Source organism: Aspergillus candidus (genome assembly GCF_002847045.1).
Source record: "Aspergillus candidus strain CBS 102.13 unplaced genomic scaffold BDW47scaffold_16, whole genome shotgun sequence".
Classification (NCBI taxonomy): Eukaryota; Fungi; Ascomycota; class Eurotiomycetes; order Eurotiales; family Aspergillaceae; genus Aspergillus; species Aspergillus candidus.
The window spans coordinates 1-18358 of NW_020194021.1; the positions used below are offsets into that span (position 1 = coordinate 1).

Consider the following 18358-nt stretch of genomic DNA (forward strand, 5'->3'; position numbering starts at 1 on the left):
AAAAAAACAAAGGAAAGAAAGAAAGAAAATAAGAGACTAAAAAACGAGGAAGAGACAAAAAATGTGATAGGGAGAAAAGTGCAACCATGCGCCACTAATCCTCAATTACATCTTGATCATGTCAAGAAAGTGTAATCCCAGTGGCGGCCGAATGCAAACTGCAAACCAAAGAGTCCCTAAAGGGGCTAAGAGAAGCAAAAAAGGTCGTGGGTGGTGGGATCTCCAGGGTTGAAAATGCAGCCTTCCGCTCGCAGTGTTTCCGATGGGTTGGAAGACTGGAAGCCAGTCTGCTGCCTCTCTCTCTACACTCTCCTGTATGCATGGCTGGATGGGGCATAGGCGCCCCAAGACAGGGCGACATTCCAGTCTCGAAGCGTCAACGGTCTGGTCGGATTGCAATCCTGCACGCGTCCATCCCCTCTACACATTCTTGATGACCCCGAGATTTTTATTTCTCGGTCAGGGGTTCCCCCCTCTCCTTCACATCAAACGACCCCTCTTCTTCAAGTCTCTTGGCCAGCATGGGAATGCAGATGACCACCAGATAGACAAGGGTTCCGTGACACCTTGATTCTTGAGAGGATAGCGGATAAGATAATATACAAGGGCCCTCGCGACAGTACCTCTGTCATTCCCGATCGGTGGCCGAGACTAAGACAGACCACGGCGATGGACATCCGCTTTGTCGTGGAGCCGGTCCCACTCATCCACTAACTCAAGGAATATTGCCAAGGCGTCTTACTTTTATTTCCAAAGCGACGGTGCGCCTGACTTGGAGGCGAATGGTGTGCCCACCGACATTTGGAAGCGGCAATCCATCGAGTACTGGTTCATCCAAGAGAGAAAGTCCCTTCAGGGAATACAGGATTGAGCCTGTAGGGTGTCGACAGCATAATTCGTGTGAAACCCGATTGAATGAGGTCCCCTGTGAATTATGGCTTTCGCCCCCCTTCTCTCGGCCCCTTGTCCCTGGTCGCATCCGGGACATGGAAGGGCGCTACTTTAGCGGACCCACCGCCCACACATGTCTTAACGGATTGATAGATAAATCTTGAAAAAGGTCTCGGTCCTAGTGGATCATGCGTGGTGAATTTCCATCACTCGACCAGTCCGTTTGGTTTCAGCCAACGGGCAGATTTATCGACCTGGATACGGGGAGGCGGGCTGTGAGGCGGGCTGTGACTATTGCCTCGACACCGTCTTCCCCCTGAAGATCGAACCAGGACTTCCCATGATATTTAAACTTCCAATGCCTGGAAAGACGGGACGGGGATCCTGCGCCAGGGACTACAAGGTCGGGGACTCAGACGGCAAATGCCAGGTCGAAGTTTGCTTCCGCTCGTAAAGGGGCCAAAAAAAAAACGAAAGGGAAACGAATGGGAGGAAAGGAATAGCCAATGGATCCGGATGGGACCGAATGAGAACGGTGAATCAAGGGGTTTAATCGCAATAATATGGCGCCTCACTTTTTTCTTCTTTTTTTTTTTTCTCCTTTCCCTCTTTTTAATTTTTGTTTAGATCGTGAGCAAAGCGCATGGATCACTGGATGGCCTGTTTCCACGCGTGGCAGCCTCATTTTGTCCCGGGGCTGCCGGGAGAGCAGGCAATTGGGGAAATCTAGCTCGGTTGCAGGAAATCTGTATGAACAGGGAAAAAAAAGAGGGCGGTGTTATAGTGATTCCTTTGTTCTTAGTCTCTTTTCGGCACACCGTCACATCTCCGGCGGGGCGAGGAGGCAAAGCGAGCAGAGGCAAAGCGAGAACAGAGTCTTTCTTGTCTGTCTGTCTCTCGTTTAAGAAACATGATCACTATCAACATCATCGTACAGGGGATCGCGAGACACCGACATTTCAGTGGCTGAACGGACGACCTGCCCTGCTTGAGTGGAGACTAGAACGCAATAAACGTACTACACTGATATAATGTGATGCTGTCCTGACGTATGATTGGTTGTCATGATGTAGAGACTCGTACAGAGGATGAAGGAGAAATCAGAAGTCGAAGATGAAGTTGGAGAGCCAAATTACCGCTTTGGGTAATCCCCGGTCATGTGTCTGGGTGGCTGGCCCTAGCCCTGAGCCCTAGTCATGTGATCCTATTGATGCTGGATCGAGCGTTCAATCAGTATCAATGTTGATGTTGACAACGATGATGATGATAACTCTGATGGTCACTAGGTTGATAGTGATTATAGCGGCTCTGTATAGATTGTGCAAGATAAGATCAACTTGGAAATCCGACTCAGACTTGCTACATATCGGTCGAACAACTCTGGGACTCGGGAGGAAGCTCCCTTGGTCTACGATGTGAGCAGACAACCATATCAATAGACTTGACTCTATTGAGACCAGCATCGGGTATGGCTCTGTTCAATAGTCTCGCTGGATAGAACTGATAATGACCCCATCGCTATCTTACTATCATACACGAATGGTATCGCTTGGAGATAACCCCTCGGCATGGATATCGCCACGTTTTATACCTTCCTCTACACTTTATGGGCAGTGCCCACGGTGCTGTTCTCCAGCGCAGGACGTCCATCCACGGGAGGAATCTCTCAGTTCAAAGTACGTTCGCTACCCGATAGCGCACCGATGCCCCCCAGCTGGGCAGGACGGCTTCCAGTCCCCGAAACCGAGGAAGGAAATGCCCTGTTCTTCTGGCTCTTCGAGGCGGAAGACCCTGGATACAACGAGAACCTCATCAGTCAGTGGTGCTACCCCATGAGAACATTTGGACAACGCATCCAAACTAACTGTATCTACTATAGTATGGTTCAACGGCGGTCCAGGCTGCTCATCCCTAATTGGCCTCACAACAGGCACCGGTCCCATCTTATTCAATGGCACCTCAACTCAGCTCGTGCGCAACCCCCACTCATGGACCAAGCTCGGCCACGTTCTCTACGTCGACCAACCGACTGGAACCGGTTTCTCGACCGCAAGTGCTCCATATCCCGTGCAAGACCAGGACCGCGCGACAGACGACTTCTACCGATGGCTGAAATCGTTCCTGACTCGCTTCTCGCATCTGCGCTCCAAGCGCATCCATCTTATCGGCGAGTCCTACGCCGGCATCTACATCCCCTACCTCGCGGCAGCCATCCTCGACAACAATGATCTCTTCCCCATCGATCTCCGCTCGATCTCCCTCGGCGACGCCACCATCGGTAACCCCGCCGCTATGTCCGCCGCCACCATCGCGCCCTACCTGCGCGCACAGCGCAACCTGCTCCGCATGCCAGAGGAGATTCTTTCCTCATTCAACGAGGCGGAGCACACCTGCGGTTACGACAAGCTCGTACACGAAGCGGACCACTTTCCCCCGCAGGGGAAGTTCCATGTCCCCGGCAACCCGGAGAATCTCAACTTCAGACGCGATGGGCTGCAGCAGCATCAACAGGGGTCGCACTACCGGCGCGGCCTCGGCACCCTCTATAACGAAACATGCAACACTCACCCCACGACGAAAGAAACAGTCTTAGCATCGATCCTCAACTCCACCTGCAACGGACCGTGCGCAACATTTGCCACAGCCATCAACTACCTAAACACAATAGTAGAAGAAGCATCATCCACCAACAAAACAGACCCCCCAGACACAGAGAACCAAACCTGCTTCGACATCTACGACATCAACAACGACTGCAACACCATCGACCCCCTCCCCCTCCAAGCAACCTACTTCAGCCGCCCCGACGTCCAAAAAGCACTCAACCTGCCCCCTGCCCCAGGAAGCACAAGCAGAGAATACAGCCCCTGTAACAAAACCATCCTCGACACCCTCCTCGCCGAACAGCCCACACCACCCGCCTACAACCTCCTCCCGCGCATCGCGACCAAGCACAACCTCCCCGTGCACGTCTACTCCGGCGAATACGACATGCTCATCAACCATATCGGCACGGAGCTCGCGCTCCAGAATATGACCTGGAAGGGGGCGCAGGGGTTCTCGCGGCCTTTGAATAGTAGTGTTTTTTATGCGGATGATGCTGCTGCTACTTCTACAACTTCTACTACTGCCACTGGGCTGACTGGCTTCGGATGTAGAGGAGGGGAACCAGACTGTGAGGAGGCTGGTACGTGGATCTCTGAGCGCGGCGTCAGTTATCATCTTTTCCGTGGGGCGGGGCATACTGTTTTTGCGAAGAAGCCGAGAGAGATGTTTGCTTATGTGCGGGATGTAGTTGTTGCTGGGTGAGGGCATTATATTAACCTTTTGTGTGTGTGAATCTGAATTTGGTCTTCTTCGAGAACCCCCTTTTTGGGAATTCAGTAGTGACTGGCGCCGTGGAAAGAAATTGTAGAACTCTCATTCTTTGCCACTAGACCAAAAACACCAATTTGCTAGTGGTAAGGGCTTGAAACTATTGATATCCAACACGCCTCCCCAAGGACTTGGCACGTCGCCTCAAAAAAATCCCGGAGAGGTAAACAATACAATCAAATAAATTGAATACGGCATGATATTCCTATTACTTTTTCCCCCAGTACTGGGTGCAATGATATGCGAAACCCTTTTGTTAGGGTAGGGACTGACCTGGCGATGGAGGTCTTAAATAACTAGTCATACGCAGGTGAATACAAAGCCACGAACCAAGACTATAAGAAAGGGAACAGGAAGTGAAGAAAACAAGTAGGGCAAGAACAGACCCGTATCGCAAGCCGGACAGTTGAAACCAGAACGAGTGATAGAAAAAGAAAAAACATCATTACGGGACGCCAAGGGAGCGTGGAACAACGCTTCAAGGAAAAGAGAGAGAGCGCGGGTTGTAGAGGCGGTAAGGAGCAGGAAACAAGGCCAATGCTGAACTACGCCAGGTCACGGCTTCAGTGTCGGTTCTCATGAGGGTGGAAAGAAGTGAGATAGGGAGGTGGTTGGCGCTGACGCGAGTTGCACGAGGACGTGCTCATACTGTCGCAACAAGCTGTCAGCTTCGCTCTGGTCGAGTGTTCCCGTTGACGTAGACAATCGCAGGTGCCACTGTCCTGCGGGCCCGGGGGTCGATTCGATCGCGATGCCCGGGCGAGGAGGATCTACGGTCCAGTTGCGCAGGGGGCACTGCACCCCGTCTAGTTCGAGCGGCTTTTCCAGGCTGAAGTTCTGGTGGGTGACCACCGAGGCCCCCGGCTCGTGGTCTGGCCAGGGGGTACACTCCCTGACAACGTCGGCGTATTCCAGACCGTCGAATGGCAGTGACTGGATGTGTTGCTGGTGGACGCGGTCGAGGACCTCCTGTCCCGTGGCGAGGTCCGCCAGCGACACGCGCACCGCCAGCTGGTTGATACAGAGGCCCACGGCGTGGGCCGTCGCCGCGTGGCGCCCATGCGCCGTCTGGGCAAAGACGACGTCTCTCTCTCCTGTGTGCTGGGCTAAGGTGACTGCCCAGGCGGCCTTTGCCATCGTCGCGCTGGTGATGCCGGCCGGTAGCTCGGGGACGTGAACGATTCGATGGGCGAGGAGGAACTGCTTCTCGGAATCTTCAGCGAGCGTTTCGCGGGAAATGGTGGTCAACTGGCTACCCGCCAGGAGGGAGCGCCAGTAGTCTAGCGCTGCTGGCGTGGACGCAGCTAGCCAGCGGTAGAGGTGGGTGGTGTAGGGCACGGGGTCGGGCAGGCACTGGCCATGGTACAGCGCGACCAAGTCCTCCCACAGAATTCCTGTGGACAAGCCGTCGAATTGAGCATGGGAAAGACGCAAGATAAGAGCACTGGTCGACTGCCCAGAGTTGGCCACGATGAATTTGGTTGCAGGCTGGGCAAATACTGGCGTGGGGGGACTGTCCGCAGCACAATGCTGGTCCACCGCGGACGGCGACATATCCTGCAAGGTGACGGATTCGACTGGTGAATTCAGCCGATGCAAGACAACCTGGACGACGTGACCGCGGTAGGGAAAGAAGACGGTTCGGAGAATGCTATGGCGCTGGATGAGCGCCGTGCTGGCGGCCACCAGACGCTCCGGCGCCACACGACCGGCTGTCTGCAGGATCAGATAGAACACAGGACGGTTCAGTCTCTCCACCTGGCCCTGGGTTGCTGGCAGGATCTCTTCGATCTCGTTTGTAGATGTGAAGGCTCGAGGTAGCTCCTGGTGAACACTCTGGACGAATTGCTGCTGCGTGTGGAAGCCGAAGTATGAGCCTGGTACCGGGCGCTCGGGGGCCGATAATAATCCCGGTGGCTTGCATTGCGCCAGCCTGGCGGCCAGTTCGCTCAACTTGTGGGTTTGGAGCAGATCGACAACAGTCAGTGGAAGGCCCTGATGACCCGCCTGCGCGGCGGTTTTCATGGCGGTTACTGAGTCACCCCCAAGCTGGACGAAGTCAGCGTCCATACTGATTTCCTGGGCGGGTCTGTCAAAAACGTTGGAGAGGATGCCCTGGAGTAAGCGCTCGGTCGGGGTGGTGGGCATCCGCATCGGTTGTACCGCGGCGATGTACCCGGCGATGTCGTCGCGAGAGAGCGCCGCTGCCTCTTCTCGTAGTTGACGGCGGTTGGTCTTACCGGTCGGTGTGAGAGGTAGTCGGCGGAGTGGTACGACGACGCTCGGCACCATGTAGCCCGGTACGGTTTGTTTGAGATCCTCTAGGGCTGTATTGGCCGTGCGACGAAAGGACTCGGACTGCGCAGCGAAGAGGGATGGGGGTAAGAGATCATCATCAGTAACCTCGCCGGGGCAATATGCAAACGCCATCAGCATCGGGGCGCCATCGACTGGCGTAATCGCCTCTACTGCAAGATCGCGAGCGTGGGGCATACAGCGAGATAGGCGACATTCAATATCGCCCAGCTCGATGCGTTGCCCACGCAGTTTGACCTGAGTGTCTTTGCGCCCCACATAGCGCAATTCACCCTGGGGCGTGTACTGCACCAGATCTCCCGTTCGATAGACCCGGATGTCTCGACGACCGTGTCGGAAGCGTGTCAGCCACGGCAGCCCCTGCAAGAACGCCGCGGCAGTTTTTTCGGGGTCACGGAGGTAGCCGCGGGCGAGCACCGGGCCTTCAAGCAAGAGCTCCCCTACTGCCCCAATGGCCGCCAGCTGTTCCGGGTTAGACGGAGTGGTGATCCAGCTGACGGCGCCCACTGTAGTGCCAATGGTGCCGGGACGCCAGCCCTCGGGGGGCATGTCACCCAGCGCGCAGATGGTGGCCTCCGCTGGACCGTAGCCATTGACGAGCGTGACGTGCGCCGCCCAGCGATCGACAACGTCTTGGGTGACGGCTTCCCCGCCTAACACTAGCGTTTGAAGGTCTGGCACCTGCGCCGGATGCAGAAGGCGTGCGGTGGTATTGGTCAATGTCGCCCAGTTGATGCTGTGCCGGCACATCGCCCCGGCGAGATCGTTCAAGCGATCTTGATCGGAGACGATGCAGACGCAACCGCCCGCCACCAATGTACTGCAAATCTCATAGATGCTGGCATCGAAGGCATACGAGGCGAAGTGCAGGCTGCGACTGGCGCGACTCATCCGCATCCCGTCCCGATGGTACCGGATGCTTGTGGAGAGCTGAGCATGCTCCAGGATAATGCCCTTGGGCTGCCCGGTGCTGCCTGAAGTGAAGATGAGGAAGGCTGCACCATCCGAGCTGCTATCCGACCGCATCACATCATCGAGAGGGGGCAGCGCTGCGAGAAAATCAGGCGACACGACGACCACTTCCACCCCTTCTTCATCCACCACATGGCCGGCGGTCGTCGGGTGTGCCAGAACCAGGTGACTCCCCGCCTGGCGCACGAGGCTCGCCAGGCGCGCGCGCGGGTGGCCTGCATCGAGAAGAAGACAGCAGCCCCCGGCCATCAGAACTGCCAACAGGGAGATCACTGTCCACGGACCCTTTGGGAAACATAGCGGAACGATGGTTTCCGTCCGCACGCCGCGGGTGCGGAGGTACGCTGCGAATCGCCACGCTGTGGTACACATCTCCGCATAAGATGTCTCTGTCTCCTCGAACACCAACGCGGGTGCTGTTGGGTGTAGGTCCGCGTGCGCGACAATAAGATCGACCAGCGTCCGGCGCTCGACTTCCGGCACCTCCGCGTTCCACCGGCTGAGCTGGGAGATCTCCTCTGGTGTCAGAATCTGTAGGTCCTGCACCCGTGGCACGGTGCGGTCGACAAGCTGATGTAGGACACCGGCGCACTGCACGACAAGACGACGGGTCTCGTCCGCTGCCAGCACGTGCGGGTCATAGTGCGCAGCAAAATGTATCGACCGTCCGTCAGCGGAAGGGGTACAAATCAGGACCAGGGCGTAACTGGCGAAGACGCCCGGTGGCGCTCGCCCGGCAGGCGCCTGGACAAAGACGGATGAATTTCCAGTGGTATTGTCTTCTTCTCCATTGTCGTCATCGGGGAACTGGACTCCGAGGTGCGTCTGGAAGCGACAGGCACGTGCCGCGTCTGGGCCCAGCTGGCGGATGTGGTGTAGGCCCGTATGCTCGAAAGGGATCATGCTAGTCGACTGGTCCTGGACCTGCTGAAGCCAGGCATCCAGCGACTGGGACGGGTCCAGCTGGATTCGCACGGGCACGGTGGCGAACGTGGGCCCTGTGAGGGCCTCGATCCCCGGCACCGGCGCGCTGCGACCGGCCAGGGTCACGCCCATGACGACGTCAGTGACGTCGGTGTAATGCGCCGCGATCACGGCCCAGGCGGCACGCACCAGCGTAGCAAGGCTACAGTTGCGGTAGCGCATCACCGGTAGTGCGGCTTTGTGGTCCAGCCGTGAGGTCGCCTGCGGCGTGTAGCGGGCCGTCGGAGGCGCTGGGAAGATGGCGGCCTGGACGTCTCGGAACTGTTCGCGCCAGTATGCAGCCATGGTGGAATGGTTTGTCGTCTCTTGAAGGTAAGCCACAAAGCGGTTGAAGGGCGAGGGCGTCAGCGGCAAGCCCTTGTAGGCGATATCGACTTGGCGGAGCAGCTGTGGGAGTGACATGCCATCGTAAAGCCCATGATGGATGGTAAGCCGCAGGACGACAGGTGAGCCGCCCGTCAGCAGGTTCAGAGACACCAAACGGCGCCCAAACATGCTCTTCACGGAACCCTCATCGGGGGATTGATCCCACGCTCCAGGGTCCGTGACGACCACTTGCCACATGGCTCTCTCGATGTGCACGAATCGGGTGCGCAAGATTGGATGTGCGATTGCAGTACAATTCCAAGCTTTGTGCAGGCGTTCCCGGTCCACGTCCGCGCGGAGGGGCAAGTCTATCTGGCCGATGTAGGCAGCGGGGTCCCTGCTCGTGCCGGCTATCAGGCCCTCTTGCATGGGTGTGCAGGGGTAGACATCCTCGACCTGAGTCTCCGGGACCGCGCACTGGCGCGCCGCTGCTCGAATGATGTCCTCCTGACTGGACTTGGGGAGAAGCGCGAATGGGGCGCTAGGGGTGTGATTTGCTGGCCGGGGCTCCCCGCGTGTGGTGATCAAGCTGGATATCCGACGACTGCCTAGAATGCTCGCCACCGTCAACGGTATGTCCTGTCGTTGAGCGATCGAAGCCAGCTTCATCGCTGTGATGGAGTCCCCGCCATTGTCGAAGAAGGAGTCATCCAAGGCGATGGCGTCGGCAGATCGGTTGAGGACGCGTGCGCACAGGCGCTGGATGGTCTCCTCATCGGCCGAGGCTGGTGCGCGTCGATGACTCTGCGATCCGGCCGACACCCGTGCTAGGTCCTCAGCAGACAGCTGGGACGCTTCCTCACGCAGGCGTCGGCGGTCGGTTTTGCCCGTCCTCGTTAGAGGGAGCGCTCTGATGCACAAAAAGCGCAAGGGCACCATGTATCGTGGGAGCCGTGCCCGGAGCTCGTCTCTGGCTTGATCTATCCGGCTCAAATGGTCTGGCGTGGGAATCAGGAAGCGACCGACAGTAAGTTTATGTTCTGCTTCTCCCCCTGGGAGGAGAAGGAATGCCATCAAGATGTCCGTGTCCGCACGACGGACCACCTCAGTTATGACCTGTCGCGCCATGGGCAGCAAAATCTCGACTTGGTACTCTACTGCGGCTAGTTCGATGCGTTGTCCGCGCAGCTTGACCTGGGTATCTGCGCGGCCCACGAAATGCAAGGATCCGTCCAGCCCATAGCGCACCAGATCCCCCGTGCGATATAGCCGCGAAGGGGGAGCGGGACGGAACTCCTTGATCCACGACGGACAGGCCACGAACGACTGTGCAGTCCGCGCGGGTTGGCCAAGATACCCTCGTCCAAGTATCGGCCCCTCGATCAGCAGCTCCCCGACAGCACCAACCGGTAGTAAATGATCGGGATCAGCAGGGTCGACGATCCAACAGGCACCGCCCGTGGGCCACCCGATATTGGCGGGATCACTGGCTGTGGTGACATTCGGTTGCACGGTGGCCAGCACGCAACATTCTGCCGGCCCGTATATGTTCATCAGCCGCTTGTGCGGGCTCCATTTGGAAATATCGCTGCGGGCGAGGGATTCGCCACCCACCACGATGGTCGTCACTGTGGGCACATCCTCCGGATCGAGATTTCTAAGCAGGGATGGTGTGAAGTCCGCCCAGTTGGCGCGCAGAGCGGTCGCGGCATGGGCCAGACGGTTCTGGCAATCATCGTCTGAGGGAATGCATACGCATCCGCCGGCCACAAGTGGTGCCAGGAGGTCAGTCACACTGACATCAAAGGCGTATGAAGCAAATTGAAAGCCACGAACCTCTGGGTTCATGCTGACAGTTTCGAGGTAGGCCTGCAGGCTAGCCGCGAAGGCGCCATGTTCAATCACGATGCCCTTGGGGCGCCCGGTCGAGCCTGATGTGTACACCACATAGAGCGCATCCTGGGCGGCCGCGGCGGGGAGCGGGACGTCCGGGTTCGTGTTTGTCCATGGCAAAGCACCATCCAGGGGCACGGAAACGACTTTTGGGGCAAGGGTGGTTGCAATATTCGCGCACACCGCGGATGAGATGATGAAGGCAGCATCGATCTCCTGGCAGATTTCCTCGAGGCGTCTTCGGGGCTGCGATGCATCCAGGAGCACAAAGGCGCCACCGGCACGAATCACGGCCAGCACCGCTACCGGCACCCAGCGAGACTTCTCAAGTAGGATAGGCACCATGAAATTCTCATGCACGGGGATCTGGGCCGCCAGATGGGATGCAAGCCCCGAGGCCTGTGTCCACAGCTCGTCGTACGTCCAGTCACCGTCCCACGCGTGCACTGCCAACGACGATGGCTGCTGAGCAGCACGCGGCGTCAACAGATCGATCATCGTCCGTCGAGGGCGGTCCGGCAGCGCATTCCACTGGATGAGGTCTCGCTTGTCATCGGCACTTAGTGGGCACTGTGCGACAGACAGCCGTTCGTCATTAATGGCATGGATCATCGTGGTGAACTGGTGCAGCATGCGCGACATCTGCAGTGGTGTGATCATTGAGGCATCGAAGATGGCCCGGATTGTCACCGAGTCAGCATCTGGTTCACACACCAGTGTTAGCCCGTACGTGTCGACTTGCGCGTCCTCGGCCGGGGTGCCGTCGCTTGGAGATTTGATCCGTTCAAGAAAACCCGAAGACCAATCTCCGGACGGCTGCACGACGAGCAGCGTCTGAAACTGACAGGCCTGCCGCGCCTCGTCACTCACGCCAGCAATCCGTGAGATCCCGACCTGCTCCACGGGCATTATTGCCGTCATCTGTTCCTGAACTCGCCGCAACAACGGGCGCAATCTGTCGCTCGTCTGCCACTGGACACGGAGAGGGACTGTGGCCAGAGTGGGCCCAATCACCGCGTCGATACCCGTCACAGGAGCCCCCCGACCGGACGTGACGACGCCAAACACCAGGTCTGTCGATCCGGTATACTGCGCCGTGGTCAAGGCCCAGGCCAGGCGCAACACTGTGGACATAGTGGCCCCGAGGGCGTGGTTCAAGGAGAGCGCCGTAGTATGCGACTGGCTCGATCGTGGCTCTGGAATATATTGCGGCGTTGGAAGCGCTGGGAACGGAGCCCCCGTGAAACCCTTAAATTGCGCTCGCCAGGATGCTTCAACCTCAGCGGGTGGAATGCGCTGGACATACTCCACGAAGGGCCGGAAAGAACAAACAGTAGGGGGGGCGGTGGCTGCGTGATAGGCATCCTGTAGTGCTGCGTGGAGTAGTCTCATGGAGAAGCCATCGTAGAGGGCATGATGCAAAGATAGGTGAAATTGCCGGGATTCCGGCATCCAGCGTGCGCATGCCAGCGGGCCGCCCTCCACCAGAGACGTGTCCTGCACTGGTCCGGACCATAGGACGTCCTCGCGCAGCACAGCCTGCATCAGATCGCCGTCGGTCTCAAGACGGATGATGCGGGTGCGCAGGATGGGGTGTGCCTGCACCACCGCAGCCCACGCGGCCTGTAAGCGAACAAAATCGAGCTCATCTGGCACCTCGTAGTCCGCACAGGCCCAGAACGCACCGGGATACTTCAGGCTGAGAGCAAACAGCCCTTTCTGCATGGGGGTGCACGGATATACATCCTCCACGGCGTCGCAAGACACCTGACACTGTACGGCGGCGGATTGGCGCAAGGGCCATAGATCAGGGCTATCGACAAGCGCAAACGGCCCCGTATCAACGTCTGCATTGGGAAGCAGCGCCGTGGTCAGGCGTGCGAGGTCCTCAAGAATTGGGTTGGCAAATATATCTGCCACGTGGATATCGAGGTGGCGCTCACGAAGTAGACCAACCATGCGCATGGCGTGCAGCGAGTCCCCCCCGAGTCGGAAGAAGTGGTCGTTCATGCCCACCGTGTCCGGTGGGAGGTCTAGGAGTTGCGACACGCACTCCTGCAGGTGTTGCTCCGTTGGGGTTGACGGCGCCTCCTTCTTGCTCGACTGGCTCTGGTACGCTTCCCAGTCTGCACGGGATAAACGAGCCCCGAGCTCCCGGAGGGTGCGTCGGTCGACTTTGCCTGTGGCTCCGCATGGGATGCTTGTGATTGGGAGGAACACGCCCGGGACCATGTACCTGGGTAGCTGGGCTGCGAGAGCCGTGTACGCCGTCGTAGCGGCGGCGTGGAACTCACCCGATGGGGTCTCCAGGGTGGCCGGGCCCAACGACGCGGAGGGACCCGCCGCGCGCTGCACAAAGACCGCTAAGACAGGGCGTCCCGGAGTTGCCGCAGGCTCCACAATCTCGGCCACGGCGCGTGGACTGCCCGGAAAGGCAGCCATCGTGTGTGTTTCGACGTGGCCCAGCTCCACACGCTGGCCGCGCAGCTTCACCTGATTATCCTTGCGCGCGACAAATAGTAGAGACCCATCAGGAGCATACTGCACCAGGTCCCCCGTCCGGTACAGGCGCGCCGAAGGGCGGAGACAGCGCAGCCAGGCGGGGGCGTCGAGAAAGCTGGCCGCAGTGCGGAGCGGATCGTCCAGGTAGCCCCGTGCCAGAGACGGCCCCTCGAGCAGCAGCTCGCCGATAGCCCCGATGGGAAGCAGACGGTCGGGGGACTCAGGATCCACAATCCAGCAACCGGCGGTGGTCGATCGCCCGATGCGACGCGGGTCCGCGTGCGAGTCCAACGACAACTGTGTGACCGGGATGCCCGCGCACTCAGCGGGTCCATATCCATGGCACAGATTCAGGCGGGGAACCCAGTAATCCCGATCAGCGAGCGACAGGGGCTCCCCGCCTAGCATTAGATGTCGGAGAAGGCCTGTGGCCTGGTGATGCAGCAGACGGGCCGTGGTGGGCGTGGTGAGCAGCGTGTCGGCCTGGAAGTGGCGCAGGGCCCCCGCCAGATCATCCTGGCACTGGGAGACGGATGGAATTACCAGACAGCCACCAAAAATAAGTGTGGCCAGCTGCTCAATCACGCTGATGTCGAAAGCATAAGAGGCGAGTTGCAGGATCCGTGTGTCTGCGCTCAGGATTCCGGTTCGGCCCATCTCGCGGACGCCACTGCAAAAGGCAGCATGCGACACGAGAATCCCCTTGGGCATACCAGTGGATCCGGAGGTAAAAACAAAGTAGGCTGTTGCATCCGCCGTGCTGGCATCGACCCAGTCAGCTGCTGTGCCGGCCGCATCGTCGTGGTCGACCAGGACCACAGCGGGTAGGTCGAGCGCCGCCGCCAGGGGCGCACTCTGTTGCGTGGTGAGTACGACGGAAGCCCGGCATCGCTGACACACGGTTTGCCGGTACGCCACCGGCTGCGAGGGCTCCAGTGTCACGAACGCCGCGCCGGTCAGCAGTACGGCCAGCATAGCCGCGGGGGTCCAGCGAGACTTCTCCATACAGATCGGGATGATGCAGCCGGGGCCCATGCCGGCGGCGGCCAACCGACGCGCGAGGCGCATGGCCTGGAAGTGCAACTCGCGGTAATTGAAAGAGCCGTCCCACGCGTACACGGCCCGGCGCTCAGGGCTCGTGCGGATGTGCTGCTGGATTGTCTCGGGGATGCTCGTCCGGGCCGATTCGGGAAGGGTCCCGTTCCAACGTAAGAGCTCGGCCATGTCGGAGGATGGGAGCACCGGTAGGTCAGCCAGAGACAGGTCATGTTGCCTGTTAATTATCTGCAGAAAGTGGCCAAATAGGCCCAGCACGCGGTCCATCTGGCAGTGCGGTAGTACGCGGTCGTCAAACTCCGCTCGCACCGCGACATGGCCATCGTGGATGGTGCACTCCAGAGCCAACGCATACTCCCGCGGCAGGGCCCGACGGTGATGATGGGTCTGACCCAGAATCTCTTGCTGTGCGGGCTTTGCAGTGTGATCTGCTACCTGCACGGACACCAGCGTCTCGAAGTGGCACGCCTGCGCCGCGGCGGCTCCTAGCCGGGCAATACGCACCAACCCCAGCTGTGCAAAGTCACTGATAGTCTGAATCTGCCGCTGCATCGACTCCAAGGCTTGCCGGACCGTGTCTCCGCGCGCCAGGCACACTGCCAAGGGGGCGGTGGCAATCGTGGGGCCCGTCGTCCGGTCGATCCCTGGTACTGGGGCATCACGGCCAGACACCATCACTCCGAATACAACCTCAGACGCGCCGGTGTACTGAGCGGCCGTCAGGGCCCATGCCAGTTGGATCCACGTTGAGATTGTGAAGTCTCTGGGGCCGTTGTGTGGGGACAGGGGAACCGATTGTTGGGCGCTTGATTGCGCCATGGGCGTCCACGGTCCTGAGGGTCGCGGAGGGAAAGGCACAGCCTCGCTCTCCGCAAGTGCCTCGCGCCAGTAAGACTCTGCTTTGGACTGGCTGTCGACAACATGCCTAATAAAGTGATTGAATGGGCGGGACTCCAGGGGCCGGCCCGCGTACGCCGCCTCGAGCTGCTGTCGCAGGAGGGGTAAGGTCCAGTGGTCGTAGACGGCGTGGTGCATAGTTAGGACGCAGAATGCTCGACCTTCCTCCTGGACCACGGCCAGACGCACCAGTGCGGTTCCCGGGCCGAAAGAAGTGCCCCAGTCTCGGTCGAGGTAGTCGTCCAGCGGGCCCTCGACGACCGGGCAGGCAACGGGGGCGTGGAGTACGACCTGCACCATGTCGTCAGGGCCTAACTGAGCCAGTCGTGTGCGGAGAATAGGATTGGCACTAGATACAGCCCTCCATGTGTCAACGAGCCTTGAGAGGTCAATGTCGGCAGGCAGCGCAAACGCTCTCTGATCCACATAATCGTGCGGCCGCTGCGCCGTGCGGACCAGGAGGCCCTCTTGAACAGCGGTGGCAGGATATGCGTCTTCAACCTCGGCCGGCGTCACGCCGCATTCGGCGGCAAGGTGCTGTAGAGACCACGCGGTCGACGTGAGGAGTTGAAACGGAACTATCGGGGGCGACTCGGCCCGCTCCGGCCGCATGACCCGGGCAAGGTCCGCGAGGACAGGATGCGCGAAGACATCCGCAACGGTGAGGGAGAGTCCACACTCTCGTGCATGGGCGACTAGGCTCATGGCCGCGATGGAATGACCGCCACAGTGAAAGAAATGCGCTGCACCACTGAAGCCCCCCGGGGCTTCCGGCAGCACCTCCATCCAGAGCCGCAGCAGCAGCCGCTCCGAGTCAGCCAGCGGGCTGGCGGGCGAGCTGATGCTGCTGCCGCGGCATCTTGTGAGGACGGCGGGGGGGATGTCTGCAGCGAGCTGGCAGAGACGGCGGCGATCGAGTTTGCCGGATCTCGTCCGCGGCGGGTGACCCAGGGGAATGACCAGAGCCGGCTTCATATACGATGGTAAACGGGAGCGGAGGGAGTTTTCGATGAGGGTTAGATTGGCAATGGCATAATCGAGTCGCTCGTACGCGATGTCCAACCCTTCCTGAAGGTCATTCCCATTCAACGAGACCGAGCCGGCGCGATGGGTCAGGAAGGCCACGAGGGTCGACTCGGCACCGCCTGGCAGCCGGACCAAGTCAACCACGACATCGTCGACCCCACCGTGCAGCTGGGGCAGCAAGGGTTGCGTCGCCCGTTCAATCTCCTCGAGCTCCACCCGGAAGCCGCGGATTTTCACCTGGTGGTCCTTGCGGCCCAGGACCCGAAGCGTGCCGGCGCCGGTGTGCTGGCCCAGATCTCCGGTGCGGTAAAATCGCACGCCCGGCGCGTGGTCGGGGAAGGAAGATCGCCATGGCAGCGTGGTGCCGTCGACGAACACGTCCAGGGCTTGGTCCGATAGTCCCAGATAGCCCCGCGCGACACTAGCCGCCTCGATAACGATCTCGCCCACGGCACCCACGGGCTGCAGACGTTGGGGATCATCCGGATCAACGATCCAAAGCGTCGCGTGACCCCGGTGACTACGAACGCTCTGTGGATCGGTAGACGGACGCAGATGGGGCTCAAAGGCACTCACGGCAGCGCATTCGGAGCACCCGTAGCCGTTGATTAGGTTGGTATACGGCGCCCACTTGGACACGACGCTGGCCGTGGGTCGCTCCCCGGCCAGCACGAGTGCTTGCAGCTGCGGCAGCCGCCCGGGCTCCACCATATGCGCCACGGACGGGGTCATACTGACCCAGTTGACCTCGTACCGGGCAAAGACGGCGGCCACGTCATCCCAGGCCTCCCCGTCCCGCGGCATACAAACACATCCGCCGTGGATCAGCGTCATGAAAACGTCGCGGTTGCTGATATCAACGGCCAAGCTCGCTAGGTGCAAAACCCGCGATGTGGCCGTCAGACCAAGGGCTGGGCCCAACGTTCGGGCAGCGGTGCAGAAGGCGCCGTGCTCCACGAGTACGGCTTTCGGAATCCCGGTCGACCCGGACGTGCACACCACGTAGAGCGGGTCCTCGGGGGTCACCGCAGCGTCCACAAACTCATCGGTCTGCGGGGGAAGATGGCCAGGGCCAAGAAGGACCCCCTCGAGGTCGAGCTGCCGGGCCAGGTCCGCATGAGCCTCGTCGGTCAGCATGATCGTGGCCCGCGTGAGCCGACCAATAGCCTGTAGCCGGTCCAGCGGGTGTGTTGGGTCCAAATGGAGATACGCGGCGCCGACTCGCATCACGGCCAACCGCGCCACCACGACCCAGCGTGAGTTGCTCTGGCAGATGGGCACCAGGCTACACCGAGTTACCCCCCGCGCCCCGAGATGGGCTGCCAGGCGCGCGGACAAGTGCTCGAGCTCAGCATACGACCAGGTGCCATCCCAGGCCACCACGGCGGAGCGTTCGGGATGGACTGCGGCTTGATTGAGAATCAGTCGGTGAACACACGCCTCTACGCGCGGGGGCGCCGGGGGGCTCCAGTGGCGCAACTGGGTGAGGTCCCAGGGACCCCAGAGCTGGAGATCCCCCATTGTGGCCTCTGGTTGGGACACAATGTCGTCGACAACGCGACAAAAGACTCGCAGCATCCCCTCTGCTTGTAGGGGGGTTACGGCCCCCTCAGAGAAATGGAGCTGAGCTGTCATTGGATCCGTCCTGGATTGGACCACAAGCTCCAGCATCTAGAATGGATTGTCAGTGCTCAGGATGCGCCATCGTTGAGGGTGGGGAGAGAAGAATCATTCATACTGGATGCGGCACCGCTGCGTCTTCCTCGAGGTGTGAGCTGACACGCACCGCCGCCTGACATAGACTGATTTCATCTATCGGCTCTGCCGTCGCGGCAACTTCACACAGCGCCGCCGTTAGGGTCTTGTCGCTGGGCCGTGCGACCTGGCACCGTCGACCTGTTTCATTCGTGTAGCAGGCAAGTGTCACTACATCGATATTCTGATAGACGCCCAGCGCGGTTCCCCACGCTAGATGGAATACCGTGTCACTGGGGAGGTCAAGACGATCTGCAAAACTCGTGATCCGGCCTGTTGCCGGCAGCTCGTGGGCGTCCGTCTGTTGGCGCGGCTCATCATTGTGGTTGGGATAGTCAATCATGATCATAAGTGGCCCGTTTTCCGTTCCAGTGCAAGGTACAAC

The 18358-nt window shown here is 59.6% G+C and overlaps 3 protein-coding genes across 3 annotated transcripts; 2 read left to right on the forward strand and 1 right to left on the reverse strand.

Moving 5' to 3' along the window:
* Positions 1 to 78: 78 nt before the first annotated feature.
* Positions 79 to 677, forward strand: BDW47DRAFT_17742 (uncharacterized protein). The gene has a single exon (XM_024818385.1). The coding sequence runs from the start codon at positions 263 to 265 to the stop codon at positions 569 to 571; it is 309 nt and encodes a 102-aa protein (XP_024672922.1). The 5' UTR covers positions 79 to 262; the 3' UTR covers positions 572 to 677.
* Positions 678 to 2418: 1741 nt separating this feature from the next.
* cp9 (putative serine carboxypeptidase) lies at positions 2419 to 4216 on the forward strand. Its single transcript, XM_024817235.1, has 2 exons — positions 2419 to 2706; positions 2771 to 4216. The coding sequence occupies exons 1-2, from the start codon at positions 2460 to 2462 to the stop codon at positions 4198 to 4200; spliced, it is 1677 nt and encodes a 558-aa protein (XP_024672923.1). The 5' UTR covers positions 2419 to 2459; the 3' UTR covers positions 4201 to 4216.
* A 626-nt stretch (positions 4217 to 4842) lies between these two features.
* Positions 4843 to 18316, reverse strand: BDW47DRAFT_124847 (acetyl-CoA synthetase-like protein; the record flags this gene model as incomplete). The annotated part of the gene is made up of 3 exons (XM_024816316.1): positions 4843 to 14094; positions 14140 to 17889; positions 17957 to 18316. 3 exons carry the CDS (start codon positions 18314 to 18316, stop codon positions 4843 to 4845), a joined length of 13362 nt encoding a protein of 4453 aa, XP_024672924.1.
* Positions 18317 to 18358: the final 42 nt, after the last annotated feature.

Bases quoted from the DNA above. Each gene is read 5' to 3' on its own strand.
- BDW47DRAFT_17742 (XM_024818385.1), top strand. From the start codon at position 263: ATGGGTTGGAAGACTGGAAGCCAGTCTGCTGCCTCTCTCTCTACACTC.
- cp9 (XM_024817235.1), top strand. From the start codon at position 2,460: ATGGATATCGCCACGTTTTATACCTTCCTCTACACTTTATGGGCAGTG. The intron at 2,707-2,770 runs GTCAGTGGTGCT...TATCTACTATAG, and splicing joins ATACAACGAGAACCTCATCA to TATGGTTCAACGGCGGTCCA.